Source organism: Leptidea sinapis, chromosome 10, assembly GCF_905404315.1.
Source record: "Leptidea sinapis chromosome 10, ilLepSina1.1, whole genome shotgun sequence".
Classification (NCBI taxonomy): domain Eukaryota; kingdom Metazoa; phylum Arthropoda; class Insecta; order Lepidoptera; family Pieridae; genus Leptidea; species Leptidea sinapis.
The window spans coordinates 12272722-12289045 of record NC_066274.1 but is presented as its reverse complement, the minus strand read 5'-3'; the positions used below and the strand labels follow the sequence as shown (position 1 = coordinate 12289045).

At 34.7% G+C, this 16324-nt stretch overlaps 2 protein-coding genes across 5 annotated transcripts in view; both read right to left on the bottom strand.

Annotated features, from left to right (window-relative positions):
- Window positions 1-3164: 3164 nt before the first annotated feature.
- On the bottom strand, window positions 3165-10672 carry LOC126966450 (protein mono-ADP-ribosyltransferase PARP16). Its single transcript, XM_050810491.1, has 7 exons — window positions 10415-10672; window positions 10196-10340; window positions 8254-8409; window positions 6972-7181; window positions 5715-5895; window positions 4517-4687; window positions 3165-3473 (listed from the first exon to the last, which is right to left on the bottom strand). Exons 1-7 carry the CDS (start codon window positions 10540-10542, stop codon window positions 3307-3309), a joined length of 1158 nt encoding a protein of 385 aa, XP_050666448.1. The 5' UTR covers window positions 10543-10672; the 3' UTR covers window positions 3165-3306.
- Window positions 10673-11414: 742 nt separating this feature from the next.
- LOC126966445 (aryl hydrocarbon receptor nuclear translocator homolog) overlaps window positions 11415-16324 on the bottom strand; it is a 33796-nt gene continuing 28886 nt past the window's right edge. For 3 of the 4 annotated variants that reach the window (XM_050810484.1, XM_050810486.1, XM_050810487.1), the window contains exon 14: window positions 11415-14827. In XM_050810484.1, the coding sequence (XP_050666441.1) occupies window positions 14661-14827 (167 nt within the window). In that variant the 3' untranslated portion in view covers window positions 11415-14660. The remainder of the gene's footprint in view (window positions 14828-16324) is intronic. The other variant, XM_050810485.1, reaches the window with a different exon arrangement.

Genomic DNA, 16324 nt, shown 5'->3' with positions numbered 1-16324 from the left:
ATCCTGTCAAGAGAGCTTTTACTTTTATTGTTAAACAAAAAGAAAATAAACTCAAATAAAAAAAAAAAAAACAAATATTACTGACAATGAATACGTTGAAAATGGCACTGAAAAGGAAATGCACTTTGAATCAGACATCACCTGCTCTAACTAAAGACATTTCATATATTTCAATACATCAAATAAGAACTTATTAAAAAAAATGATAGTAAAACTGTCAAATCCGAGATCTTTTGTGTACACATACTAATCGCATTATGAAAAACGGACCTCAAACTATTAATTTATAATAGATATTATATTTTTTCAAACATATTTTATAAACTAACTAATAATTTATTTACGGTCTGAGCGATCGAAGCGGTAATCAACTTAAAGAAAAACTTAAACAAGTTAGCGCTCATATTTTCGTGAAGACGTTTTTCGTGGATGTTTTCTTTATGAAACTAACTGACTAGGCGAGTAGTACGTTCAGCTGATGGTAATTGATACGCCCTTTTGCTGCTCAAGATTATTGATAAACCCAAAAATTCTGAGCGGCACTACAACTGCGCTCGTCACCTTGAGACATAAGATGTCAAGTCTCATTTGCCCAGTAATTTCACTAGCTACGGCACCCTTCAAACCGAAATACGGTATTGCTTACACATTACTGCTTCACGGCAGAAACACCCATTGTGGTACCCATAATCTTTCCGGTGCAAAGAAGCCTCCCACTGGTATGACTGTGTATCTTTGGTTTTCATTTATCAATGATCACATATCATCATTTATATGATCAGAAATATACCCGAGTAGTCCATATGTTAAGGTAAAGACAATCTTCGTTAAGTGCAGCTGTGTCCAACTGCTGCTGAGGGCACGGTGTCGGCATCCGATGAGCAAAATAAGTTTTCTTCCATCCTCTGTGTCGCTCTGGCGCCTATAGAATGTAAACGAATACCAAACTATTAAGTAAGATACCCGTGTGTGTCAAAGAAATTTCAGCTAGCAATACAGACTATAGTATAATAATCCTAAAATCGCAAAGATAGATAATATTAAAAACGTTTGATAGCTACTTATCCCAAAAATACAAGTCTTTATTTTAGAAAAAATATCTCAAAAAGCACATCCAAATATAAGACTGACACGATTCCAGTCTCGTGCCAGATTTTGGCGAGTCAACATGTCCTGAGGATGCCTCGTGCAGAGGCGAAACACAAGTCGCGGAATTAACACTTAATAAAACAAACATTTTGATAATTATGGATTTCCGCAAAGTACGAGGGCGGCACTGAAAATTTCGGGAAATCAAAGAAGTGACACAACATTACCATTTAAAAATGTATTAAATGCTTTTCGAAGTATTCTTCGCGAATTTTGACACATTTTTCCATACGATGGAACCAATCATTGAAGCAACCATTAGGGTCTGCAAAATGGCCGTTTTGTAGGCGTCCACAGCTTCTTCAGGTGATGAAAATCTCTGACCAGGCAATTTATTCTTTATTTTAGGGAAAGTATAGAAATCATTAGAACTTAGGTCGGGGCTGTACGGCGGATGGTCTAATAATTCTATTTTTTCTTGCTCTAAAAACTCTTTTGTTCTGTGCGCGGTACCTATGAGAACTCGCATTGTCGTGATGGAGGATGATGCGGCGGTTGCAGTTCTCTTTACGGAGTTCAGAAACGACCTGTGGCAAACAAATGCTAGCATTCCATTCTCATCTGACTCATGCCAATGTCTAAAGTTGCCTGAATTTCGCGGTATGTCACATGTCGATCTTCCTCAATCAGCTTACGCACAGCATCAACGTTCTTTGGTGACTGCAGTTTTTGGACGAACTTGACGGGAATCGTCACTTAGCTTAACACGTCCACGTTGAAATTCAGCAAACCAGCGATAAATTGTGGTTTTGGATGGGGCTTCATCACCAAATGCAGAAATCATCCGGTCAACACACTGTTTTTGTGTTAAACCACTTCGAAAGTCATACTAAATCATCGCTCTAGAAGTTTTCTCGAGTCAATCAACGACTAAACAAGTTTGACAAGACCGAGAATCTTTTTGTAAATAAATAAATGGTATTCGATTTTTAAAACCAATGAGTTTTCAATTAAAAAGATTTTAATATGACAGGAACAGTGTAAATATTCCATTCCCGATACTTTAAGTGCAGCCCTCGTAACGCCTACTTCAATAAATTTTCAAAAAACACAGTCAATTTCACTGGCTTCAAATGTGAAGTTAGATTGGAATTACAAGTTAGGTTCTAGTAGGTACTAGGTAGGTTCTAATAAATAAATGTTGTAACTTACTGAAAACCTTAAACGACCGGTAGGAGGCGCCGCATACGGTATGCCAAAATATATTTCAATTGGCAACAAAGAATTCTCCAAAAATACTTTGATCTAAAAATATGATAATTGAACAACATAAACTAATAAAATTTTCATATCAAAGCATAGGGAACGTAAAAATACTCACTCCAACAACGCGCCCTTGAATCAAATTGGCAACAGGATCTTGGGCAAAAACGTTTGAAACTATAAGAAAGGTAGAAATATACTTGAAATAAAACATTATTAATTTGCGCACCACTATAGGACTACAAATTGGCAGAACGCGTCGGTGTCCAATGACTGCATTATCTGTATTCGACTCAGGTGTGGGGTTCTGGTACAGTTGAGAGAGTTGAACATCCGCTGCGATATAATTATATGACAATGTACAATGCTTGTTCCACAATGCGTGACAACAATCACAATTATTGTCCTAAATCAAACGCGGCGATGACCAATACAAAGCGTACGTTACAAAATTGTTCGCAATATGCAAATTCGTATTTGAGAGATTTTTATACTGAGGGCTATCACAGATCACAAAATTGTTCTCAATGCTTATAAGGTTAACGACAAGCCTTTTTACAAATAAATACCAAAAAAAAAAAATTTATGATCCAACTTTTTAGTAGGTGCAATAAGCAAATTCGTATTTGAGAGAATTTTATAGCAGAGGTTATAACAGATTACAAAATTATGACAAGCTTTTTACAAATGCCGAAAAAAAATATTTAATGATCGAACTTTTCAGAAGCTAGCTGGGAAGACTAGAAAGATACTTAGTTTTTTTTTTAAATCTTTAGGAGTGACCACAAGTAATGGAAGTAAAAGTACACTCATCACCCAGGACTGCACATTTTATCTAAACATCTTACAATAGATACTTAAAAAAAACAATCACTCGATGTAACAAAACGGAGTTATTTCGCAATTTTTGACTTTCAAACAGCGACGATTTTATTATTTTCAATTGATATAAGATTATGTTTTAACGTTACTAAGTGCTATATCTATTTTTTTTAGTAGCATTTTATAATAGTAGTTCATAGGATGGTTGTTCGCGAATCCGATAGTTGCTAGCATAAGGCCATAGCCGAGCAGAATTGAAAACAACTTATGCCTTGCAAGCCATTCTCGAATACCACCACCTGAAAGAAATGTAAACAAAAATAAATGTAACTAAGTACAATTTTAACAAAACAATAACACTTGTAGAAATAATTGGTAACCTACATAATACCAATGATAATAAAGTAGATAGGTATTGAAAGAGACATAATACTAGAATACATTGTAAAATTTGTTTTCCCTGATATCGACCCTTTCAAATTTTATCTGGACATTCTTGTTGAAACTTGATTATACTTTAAAGGTAGGTAAACTTAAACCTCAATTATATAAAAGTATTTCATAAGGAGAGTTACCTGAAAAGGAGGTTCTTTTATAACGTTAATTAGAGTCATAGCTTCACATAGAGAAGTATACTGTTTTTTATGAATTTGTCAATAACACCAAGAATTTTTTTGTAAAATATGCTCCCTGTCAATGACGTTCTATGTTATGTATAGAACGTCATTGCTCCCTGTTGTTAACTATAATGAAATTGTTTTACAGCAGAACTGTCAAACCGTGCGTCAAAAAATTCTCTCATAGAAAATATGTCCATACAAAACAAATATTAAAAATAAAAATAATTATGGGTCCCAAATTGAAATAAAAAGTATCCTATCAAGTTGGACTAAACTGTACTCCATGAAGTAATTTTAATCCGTTCATTAGTTTAGGAGTCCATCGAGGACAAACAACGTGTCACGTAATTTATATAAGTATATTAAGATATCTAAGTTAGTAGTCAGTAGTTAAGAAGCAGAAACGTTCAGCTGATGGTAATACGCTCCACCCCATAAAGCCGTTCAAGAATCATGAGAACCCAAAATTGTGTTCGACATCTTAGATATGAGATGATAAGTGTCAGTAGGTACAGCGCCTTTCAAAAAATTAAACAATTAATGCATGACTTCTATTTCTAGGCCTTTTTACGCCACAAGCCAAACCGCTCTTAACTGGTTCTTAGGTACCTACTCTCTTTGCACACACCCTCAAACTTTAAAACTGTTCTCCTTCACGGGTGCTTTCAAATTGATATTTCTATGACGTTTAAGTTATCAATGATAAAGAAACGATGAATTACCATTTCTGTTTGTGTTTCCAGTGGGAAATCTCATCGAAGTAGGTTGTTTAGCGTACACGAGGAGGTATTTAACTCGAACTAAATCGCAATTGGTTATCACGTAGTGGACAGTTCGATTATCTCCATTTTGATCCTGTGAACCTTTCGCTTTATCCTCGTAAACTCCATCACCTTTAATATATAAGCCTCTTTATTTTAATATTATAGCAATTGTAATGAACATAATATAAATTATAATATGTATTTTTGGACTGATTATATAAGTGCTATATAATATTACTTCTATTTAGGTGACTTATGGTGGTGGGTAGGTATCTACTTGCAATGCCAGCTCTTTGTTTTCAGTCGGTTTTCTTGTAGTGCCTTGTTTAAATGATATATGATACTTTCTCGGTTATTGAATTGAAGGAACGAAGGAACTTCTTAATATTATTGTATGCGATTATATTAAGAAGTTCCTTCATTTTAATAATAACATAACATGATTACGACACACCAATACCTAAACATTTATTGGTTTGAATAAATAGGTATGTACCTAACACATTCATTATATATAATAGCAAGCATGCGATAAATGCCCATTTTGTTATATTAAAGTTGCGATCTCTAATATTTTTAAAGTGAAACTTTTATTGCATCGTCTCAAACTTTTTCGTCTGTTTGTTGCATGTCGCGTGACGGTCGGGCGGCGCCTATAGTTTGCAGCAGCTGACCGTGTAGTATATAAACTATTACTTATTTGTGCCAGTGCTCGACGCTATTTTGTTTGTTTTTGTCAATGTTTAATGTAAATATTATTCCAAAAATTTTAAGTTAAATGTCTATAATGTGTAAAAGTTTCACTTTTACCGTTTTTGATTATAATATGATTCATCCGGTCCATCAGTTTCCGTTCCCAAAAAAAAGTTATTATTCTTCGCAAAGCGCGAGAAATGGCGAAAAATGTTTTAGACATGTGTGTTGACGAAAGGCCGAACGAAAATTTGAGATTTAATTATTAGGTTAAAATGATGAAAAAAATAATAATGTTTTCATCATTTTATTCTAGTGTAAAATGGTAAACTTAAAGTATTGTTTAAATTTATCGACATAGTCATGATTATGGTGATCAATTATAATTAGGTAACAGCACTATCGCATTCCTGATCTTCCGGACTGAATTTCCTGTTGGTACTGCGTACGAAATTGTACAAACCTTCATTTGTTACCGGCTTCCGATAATTTATTCCATCAGGTGCGTCTATAACTTCGCACAGAGCCACACACGATAAATGGCCTCCGATACACGACGCTCCCCAGCCGAATCCGCCATGGCTGTACGGTAAGCTGACACTCAGCTCAGGAGACAGAGAGACACCGTTACCCAGCGTTGTCGGCTGCGCGTGAAACAGAATAACATACCTAATATAGTTTTCCTAAATGTTTGCTCTGGCATTATGATATTCTCTTCTATTGTATGCAAAATTATAATGCGTCGAACAGTGGATTGGGGTAAATTTAAATCCCCGCGTGTGGAGAATGGGCGCCTTCATTAGTCAGGATAGACGTCTCACTATAATATAATCCGTGGCGTATTTTGGCCTCTTTTATGCAGTTATTAAGCCACTTGGAAAACGGTTCTAAGTGACGTCAAGTGTAGATCAAGGCACTACAAAATCATCTCGCAAATCTCGCCAAATCATTTCATGAAAAGTTAATAATAGGTTCTTTCATGTATACAAAAAGTTATGAAAATCTCAACTACAGCTAACCCGTTCGTGCTTCGCATTTTTAAATAAAGTACAAATCTCTGTTCGCGGAGTTTTATCTGAACTAGGTACATATTTTATAACAAATAACTTCACACATAAGCCCTGACTGTCAAAAACACTAAGTTACGTCTCAGTTTCAAAACACGTTTTAAAAATAAAACTTGAAGTAAATTATTGGACTAATTAATAAAAATTAGTCCATTGTAATGCATCTCTAATACATATATATTTATTTTTTCATAGCGTTACAGAATAGCTAACATAATAGCAATAAGTTTATTTTATAATTGCTGTAGATATATTAGGCAGCTTTCTTTAGGTTCACACCTCGCCTAAATTCCAGTCCGCTCCGACGATGATGCGAATTTGCGCACTAACACGAAATACGGTCACGAATTGGCCATAGCAAAATGTTTGCGCGTGGCTAACTAGAGAGAAGTAGAAATTTGACGAAGGGTAGATTAGATATATATATCTACCCTTTGTCATATATATACATATATATATCGCATCGCACTTTTCGACAATGAGTAGATAATTGTCTTAAAACTAACTAACTAACATCATATTTGCAAGAGTAAACAGACTAGTAAATCTTCGCCGGCACGCAAGAGAGCTTGAGCAAAGTCTCCTGAACACGAAACAAATAATATTAATGATAGATTATTTAACTTTGGGGTACTTAATCAACTGCCGCTCACCTTATTCAGATGTTGTTGAATACCGAAATTCAGCATCGAAAAGAAATTTTCTAATCGATTTCCATGAAACGCAAAAAACGTTTTAAGACCATTTGACAATTCGCTCCATTTTATCTCAGAGTTTGACTTTGGTGAATGTACTAATTGAAAGATGTATTGCGGTCTTGGAGCTGGCATTACAGAATTGGCTTGCATCAATATTGCTTCATGCTAAAAATAAACAAATATTATCTAATTGATAATGAAATAATATAGGTATAACAAATTACTTACATTTTAAAATATTAAATTTATAACCCATCATACGTGACCGCATGCTTGCCGATGTGTATGCAATGAAAACATGCAACAAGAAAATGTACAAAATAAATTTGTTACGAAACTCAAAAAAACGTTTATGTGGTAATAGGTAGTTGCGATAACAGAAATGAGACATGCACACATTGAGAATGGATACTGGAAAGACCTTTACCGTTTCCTCCTTTGCACAGGATGGCAGCTAGATTACTTACTATACTTGGTTGTGGTAACAACGACGCCTATTTCAGTCGTGAAGCAGTCATGTGTAAACATTACTATATTTCGGTCTGAAGGGTGCCGTAGCTAGTGAAGTTACTGGGCAATTGAGACTTAACATCTTATTTCTCAATGTGACGAGCGTAATTGTAGTTCCGCTCAGAAGTTTTGGGTTTTTCAAGACTCCTGAGCGGCACTGCATTTTAATGGGCAAGGCGTATCAATTACCATCAGCTGAACGTCCGTTATTTTCATAAAAAAAACCCTGAAGCTATTTAAAAAGATGCCTGCTGAGTTTATTGCGCCCGCTTTTTATATTCAATAAGAGCATTATAATTAACAGCACAATTTACATATGAACATCAATATTATTCACACTACGCTTAAAAGTTTGATTTTACACTCTGATATCCATAGTAGAATCGTAAGCGTGACGTGTCTGTAGGTCCATTGAATTATTTTTATTTATTTAAGAAAATCATTATCTACAAATTGCAACTGTACTTATGTAACTGAGGCCAAAAATAGGCGTTCCTGAGAAAAAATTGTCTAGGCAGACGGACTACGAAGTAATTCTAACAGGCTTCGTTTTGTTCGAAATGCGATACCCTTAAATTGACATACCTACAGCTCATTTAATGCTCACTGGATGCAAAAAGAAATGATCAAATGATCGCTGAAGATGATGTAACTAAAATCTTATTGCTTACAACTTAAACTTGATTAAAAAAAGATATATTTTAAAAAGGGTTAAATGAATACGCACTGCTTCTGGTGGCACCGTTTTCAATGTTGACTCTTTTAACCTGACCAGAACATAAAACAACAAATCGATCACGTCGCTAATATTCCTCAAGTTGTCTAGATTATCTAGCTGTTGCAAGACCAAATCTAGAGCGGGTACGTCGGTTATAATGCTAAGCTGAAATTTAATACATACCATATTGTTAAGGGCGTAAATATAAAATAAATTCAAAAAGCGTCGATGGCGCAATATGATGAATGGTTCAACCTCACAATCCACGTACCAATGTGCTTTCGGTTTTCGAATTCATAATGTAGGGGAACCTGTTGTGCCAACACTATGCATACCTAGGCCATTATGCTGGTTTCAAAAACTCCCGCGATGTTAAATTCTATTGTCTATATACTGTACGTCACTACTGACGATTCAATTTGAAAGCAGTCGCTTACCGCCATTAAGCTGGTGTTTAGTGTTATCAACGTTAAAAAGTTTTTTGGGGAAAAAAGTAAGTATTTTTTGTAAGCTTTGAAGTCTGATAGTTTTAAACCTTTTATAATAGTTTTTTTCTTCTTTTCTTTAAGAAAATTTATTGAATTAGGCGTTACTTTGCGGAAATCCATAATTATACAAATTATTTAAGTTTTCTTTAGTGTTAATTCCGCCAATATTCGTCTTTAAAACAATTCGACACGTGTTTCGCCTCTACACGAGGCATCCTCAGGACGTGTTGTCTCGCCAAAATCTGGCACGAGACTCTTTCTTCTTTTCTTTAACTAGTATTTAAAAAATCCTAAAGTTACGGGAAAAGCAGCCCCATTTTTTTTTAAATCAGCCGTTTTGTTGAAGTAGTATTGCACATCGGTCTCTGTCAATCTATTGTACCTTTGTAAGTGGCAGAGGTAGGTACATTAAGATGTACTTTGGCCAGGAAAATATTTTCTTATATTATTTCACATTCACGTCAAATAATATTCCTAATAGAATATAAAATCTTGTCTCATTAGAAAAAAGAAATTATAAATATCATTTTGTTCAGAATTTGTGAGTAATTTTTGTTAAAATAAGTATATTTTTTTTAATCAAATAAAATGGTTTTAGTTAAGAATAGTTACATTTTCCATAAATTACCCTGTGTCCTAGGTACACAGGGTATGTTGTACCTTGGCCATAAATCCCTTTTACGTTTTAATTATCAAAACACGTGTACCTAAGTATGAAATATACATATTTGATATTTCGGTGGTGAATACTCAAATAATTGACCTTTCAAAATATGCAAAAATGGTTTGAGTACAGTTCGTCAGAATAAAAATAAAATATAGATGTCAAAAAAACTGTCCTACGTACTACAGTTTCCCCCTATGTTTTTCGACACTCTAAGGTCGGCAACACTTTTGTGATTCCTCTGTTGTTACAAGAGAGAATAGGCTGCAGTGATCACATACCATCGGATGACCCTCATGCTCGTTTGTCCTCTTCTTCCATAAAAAAATACATTGAAGCTGTGGCTTTACTCGCCAATATAAAAGAGATAGCAAGTGTGTAAAAACGTCACGAGTCTAAGAAAGCAACATAAGTAAGTACGAGGATATTCACTATTGCATAAAAGATTCAAGTTGTAAATAAATCAGTGAAAATATAGTTTTGGCAACAAGTCTTCCCGTCTAAATTTCGACTTACTTTACTTTTATGATATCGGATTTTTTTTTCTAACATGAAAGTTTATTTTAATCGAATTTCGAATACCGAATTAAGCAAACAAAAACATCATATTTGTTGAAAGTAGGACGTTAAAAAACTACTTTTCAAACTCAGTGAGAAAGTATTGCAAATCTTCACACTTACATACATTTTCATGTCTTGATTTAGGTATTGCAATTAAGTTTTGACCATTTAATTACTAGATAAATCAAAGATTAAATTAATATTATATAATTTTTGTGCAAAATATAAATAAAAATACCAATGTATCCATGTCTTTAACACCATTCTTGAGGAAAGCAGGCGGAAACGGTCTCAAGCAACTTTCGTACCTAAAACTGAAAGCTGCAGCCACAAACAGGCTCCATTTTATATCGGCAGCCTTAAAATCTCTTTCCAAAATTAATCTGTAATACAAAATTATTGTTACGTGGAATCCTATTGGGAAGATAATAATTAATTGAGCTCAGAATTTGGAAACCTTAAATGAACAGCTTTCTTCTCCAACGAATCGAGTTTCGCTTGATTGTTATCGGATATAGTCTCGGATGCGGATGGCAGATTGCAATTTGTTCCTGTGTCCGATAACGTCTCCGGTTCACCATCCATGTTTTTTCACGGCTTTGCTATTATGACTGTACTACACAAAATACATAATTTTGTTTTCAATAAATGCTTCAAGAGTTTGTTGTGTATAAAGATGGACTTGTCAAAATTTGAAAAAATCTAAAGAACATTAAAACCAGTCTGCAAAGACATTGACGTTTCGTAGTTTTAATACTGTTATTTAAAATACTTTATGGTATTCCTGTGCGGAGGTTATATCTTTAAATCAAACTAGGTTTCGACTCAAAGTCTAAAGGCGGATTGTGAACATGTTGTATTTTTAATATCTATCTATACAAAATACAGATTTAAAAATGTTTCTCTGTACGCACTACACGCTTATCTCAGTGGATAAACTTTCAAGAATACCTTCAGCGTACTCTGTAGAAAAGTTTAGGTTGTATTTCATCAAACTCGGCGAAGCTGAAGTGGCAGGGTGCAGCGCACATAGTTCGACGGCAGAATGCCGGTGAGACAGTAATGTAAAAAACTCGAATGGCGACCACGTACCGGAAGACGCAGTGTTGGTAGGACCCCCACAAGATGGACCAACGATTTGGTCAAGATCGCCAGAATACGTTGGATGAGGGCAGCGCAGGACCAAAGAGATACTAAATTATACTAATCATTGTCATAAATTTTAGAGTCTCGTTCCAGAAATTGGCGAGTCAACATCTCCTGAAGATGCCTCGTACACGTGTCAAATTGGTTGAAGACAAATATAAGCTATTTCTGTAAGAAGTAAATACTTCAAGAGAACTCATCAAATATGACATAAAAACAAAACTACATGTTCTCGATAACGATCATTTGGATCAGAATTTCCAGAGAACATATTATGTAAGAAAGGGAAACTTGAACAATTAATAAAAAACTTCTTTTTTTTACAAAAAATGTATATTTTTGATTGAATAATAAAATAATATAAATTTAAAAACATCGAGTTTGATGCAATTCTTAAAAATAAGCTTAAAAATTAAAAGTAGTGATCAACAACTATTTTATTATAATATGGTAAAACTGCCAAGAATTCCTCTAATCAAATAATATTATATCTCATTATATAACACATTGTTCCCAGAGAGGTCGCCGAAGGAACTCTATGTGCATCAATTTCACTATAATTTCTCCGCGATGATTTGAATGACTTACAATTATTTCGAATGTCTTCAATAAGAATTTATTGAAAATAAAAAGAGCTATAATAAAACAAATTATAAAAATACATCAATGTATATCGCTGAAAATTCGAATTATTAATTGATTTCAATAATATTTTCAATTGATATAAAATATTTAACAAATGTATCAAACTTTGTATTATACACAAGAGCGCCTCACTTAAACGACATTAGATTATTTGTCCGAGATGAAAAACTGTGATCTTAAATAAAAAAAAACTTTAAACTAAATTTAAAATCAATATTTATTATATATAATACTAATCAAACAGTATAAGACAACACAGAATGTCCATTTTCTCTAAAAAAATACTACCATTGGAAAACTCGCAAAAGATAAGCATTACTGATTGTTGCAAAACACATAAATTGAGTTTACAATTTTTTTTAAGGACTGTATTTGAAAGTACGAATTTCAAAATATAAATTCCACCTAACTAAAGTCATGTCGCAGGTAACACTTAAAACTAAACTATTATATAAAAAACATACTTAATTTATACCGAAATACTGTGCATTTATCTTTAGTATAGTAACACAAAGTTGTCAATAGCATCACTCATCGTATAAAAACAACATTGGAAATTTTATGAATGTATATATATATATAGATACTGGAGTTTGGAATGCTATATGTATACGATCCACAAGTAACGGGGAAATAAATTGTTTATGTATAAAATACTCGGTTTATATTCATCAAACGCTTAATACATCTTTAATTTGGGTTGTAACTTCTTTAATATGAAATAATAATATTGTAACAAATATATCGGTACTAGAAAACTATGTTGCAGATTACTTAGATTATTGAAGTATATTAGAATATTGATCAACATTAGTCAAGTGTTTTATTTTAATGTAATAATTACGAATATAATCGAGTAGTTTTGAAGCTGTAACAAGTTGCTAATACTGAAACAATAATATTTTCAAATTTCTAGTCACAGTGCTTAAAAATATTGTACAGGGCCTCAAAATAACATTTATATAAAGGGCTCAATTATTGGAAAAGCGAATGAAACCTTTAAAAGAGGAAACAGATTTTTGTTTTATTTTTTCATGCCAATGAATTTGTGGACATGTTGTATTTTCATTTACAAAATTAATTGTAATAATTAATTCCTTTACTTTCCACAGAGTTACTTACACTCGACAGGTTTATAAAAATACTTAAAAGCAAACAATGTTTAATGTGTCACGTGACCAATAAATACACGGAATTGGTGATTTTTAAAATACCCTCAAATAAAGTGTGGAACTAAAACACTTTTATATATAGTACCGGTAGCTCATTAACATATACAAGACGACATAGATATGTTGACTTACGATTGCCATTGCCTAGAAAAATAAAGATATCGTAAAGAGGCGAACAACCGCGACAATATACACATAATGTACATCATGTACTTACTAATGAGATTCTGGGTGTTGTTACGAAGTTCCTTATCGCACGTTATAACTACTGCCACGTGGTCGTTTAGTGTATTAAATTAATTGTATTATAAAGCTGAAGAAATATTTTTATCAGTTTGTAAATACCTTACTTAAGGAAGTAAGGTAGTAAAGTAGGCTTTTCCATATTTTGAGTATTGATTTTCGTGAAGGCATATAAGAATTTTCCAACTATTTTACCTGCATGAGCTGGAGTTATTTTAAAAAATAGTATAAAATTATTAGTTTAAAGGTCCACGATACTATATGATATGAAACCACTAGCTAGTGAAAAAAATATTTTAAAAGCGTTATTAAAAATGGCATACTTGATTACAAATTAAATAAATTCTGTTATGGTATCTAAAAATTATAATTGTTTTCCTAAGCGACTCGATCTATTAGTATCTAGTAGGCGATAGGTGGCGCTGTGATCGAGTTCCACACATTAGGCCTACTTTTTGATATTTTTACCTCTATTATTAAAATGTCAATTCAAAATACTCGTCGAAAGGAACTTCACACCAACCGAGTGTCTCGCGATATTCTTTACATTACTAATATATGTTTATTTACTATGTCATATTACACTCTCGCCGCTCAAAGTAGTCCTGTTGCTTCAAACATTGCATAATATATTATAGTATATTACAGATACGTACAATAAGATCTATTGTGTGCATCAAATTGAATTTACATTTATCTAGCACTGCCTTATATTACCCGGTCTTATACAAAACAATAACCTTTGTTACTTATCACATCGTAACAAATAAAAACTATACCATTTATATTGGATACTTACTTCTAGGTCGGCCTCCAAAAACTTCTGAACAGTCTGTTGCCAATATGTTCAAAATGAGTATTTGATCTATAATAGAGAGTCACACATATGCTACTGTTAACAATGGAAATTGGTCTTTTTGTAGGATAATAGTTAATATGTAAGTGTTGTAAGCTAGCCATAAATGCGCCTATGGTAATGTCAAACACTCGCTGCTCGCGGAGCAATTTAATTTATATCGCATGCACAGTCTGTGGAATCAACGGAAAAACGTGTCAGCAACAATGATTTAGAAGCAGCCAGTGTTTGATACATAGACAAAAAAATATATATAAATTATGTGACTTATATTATAGAAAAAATATCACTGTTTACTTAACACGTAAAACGAACCACTATAACTATAGTTATGAGTGTCTATATAAGACTCAGCTACCACTCCAGCGTGCGGGCTCCGCTCGAACCATTAACCCCAAATGATAAATGCTTCCATAATGTCTAGCGGACACGAGTGAACTGCGTTCTTCGTTGTCGCACACGGAAAGGACCACTGTCCGATAAGCAGCGAAGAGACAGTGGAAAAGACCTTACATGAGCCTTCGCAGCTTGTTTCGAGTTTAAGTCGCTCTTCACCTTCAGCTTTTGTACGTAAAGTCCGGGTGCAACTCGAGTTATAAGTCCCATGGACGAGGTGTGACAATGAGAGTGTTGAGCTACAGCTAGACGTTGTCGAAGTTGGAGTTGAACATGTTGATGTTGAGGTCCTCGAAGGCGGCGGCCCCGCCCTGGTCCAGTATCTGCAGCATGTCCGACAACTCGTGCGGGGCCTGCCCCCCGCCCTCGGCTCCCGCCCCGCTCACACCACCCTGCCACGCCCACATACCTGCTGCACCACACACACTGTGAGACCCTTCCGTCAAATATATTATATTAGATTAAAGGTGTAATAAAGTCTTACATAATTTATATGCACTTCTAGATATGTCTCTTGCTGTAAGCTGACGTCCTGCTCGTCTCGTTCCTTATTTTCATTTAAAAAAACCCTCGCTGTCACCAAACGAACTCGTTTGGACGACACCAACTCTTCGAGGGATGACCACAAGAGAGCTAAAATACTGAATCGGCCCAAATAACAAAACAAACAAATAAGGTACATAGACGCTAATAAAGTATAGCTTATTTAGAGTAAGCTTGAAGAGAAGCTCATGGCAGCCATGATAGCCGCTATGAGTGAAGAGAGAGAAGGGCCTGCGTTTCTGGATAAACCTGTCTACGACGGGGGCGTCCTTAAACAATGGTGCTCTCATTTAAACTCCTAAATGGTGACACCTTTGTTGTGAAAAACATTTGGGAAGTAACCGCATAAGGTGCGGCATCTTGCTACCTAGTAAATGGAAGGAGACCAAAGTAATCGGCGGTATGCTGCGGTTTCAAAACCGGAGGATGAAATTCCCAAAATATTTGAGCACGAGCGCCGGCTATCGTTTATACTGGGCTCATTGTATCTGGAATTCCAGTAATTAAAGGAAACCACACAGAGAGGCAAAACAATTATTGACGTCACCTTTGCAATATAAGGAATGGCTCATTTTCTATCCAACTGGCATGTGTCAAAGGAAACATGAAGGAACACTCCGAGTCAAGATAACCGGAGTAGAAAACATCGAAATACAAATTAATGATTTCATGACTGCCAGCTAGATAAGATAAGATAAACTTTATTTGCTATCATGCTACATGTCCCCTCACCATTTTCCAAACAGACCAAGACATCAACCGTGGTGGGGACCTGAATTGGAAAGGTCAGGAAAAATGTGAAGAGACATCTGAACCGCGCAATGAACACAGGCGAACAATTCGACTGGGATATCTACAAAGAGTGTAAGTCTGAATTTGAATACAAGAAACGCATCAGATACAGAAGATCAGACAGCTGATGTAAATACTACAATGGCATCCAATGCCAACACCACGCAAACAGGGCAAGAAAAATAATCTCCAAACAACCTAGACAAATTCTGGGATACCTGCGAAAACCTGATGGTTAAATCACTACCTCACCAGAGGAAACAGAGCGAATCCTAATGGAAACGTACTTTCCAGGATGCAAAGTAATGCAGCATACGGAGTGCGTAAATGAAAACAAAACCTCTGAAAAATCTGACTGGCAACTATAACTATAATACCACCTATAACTATAGTGACCACCGATAAAACAAAGTGGGCTATAAATTCCTTCCACCCCTTCAAGCCAGCAGGACCTGATGAGATCTATCCCGCATTGTTGCAATGGGGAGGAGAGAGCCTCCACATCCGGCTGATCAACATATTCAGGGCGTGTCTAGCACATAGATATATCGCTAGGAAATGGAGGGAAGTGAAA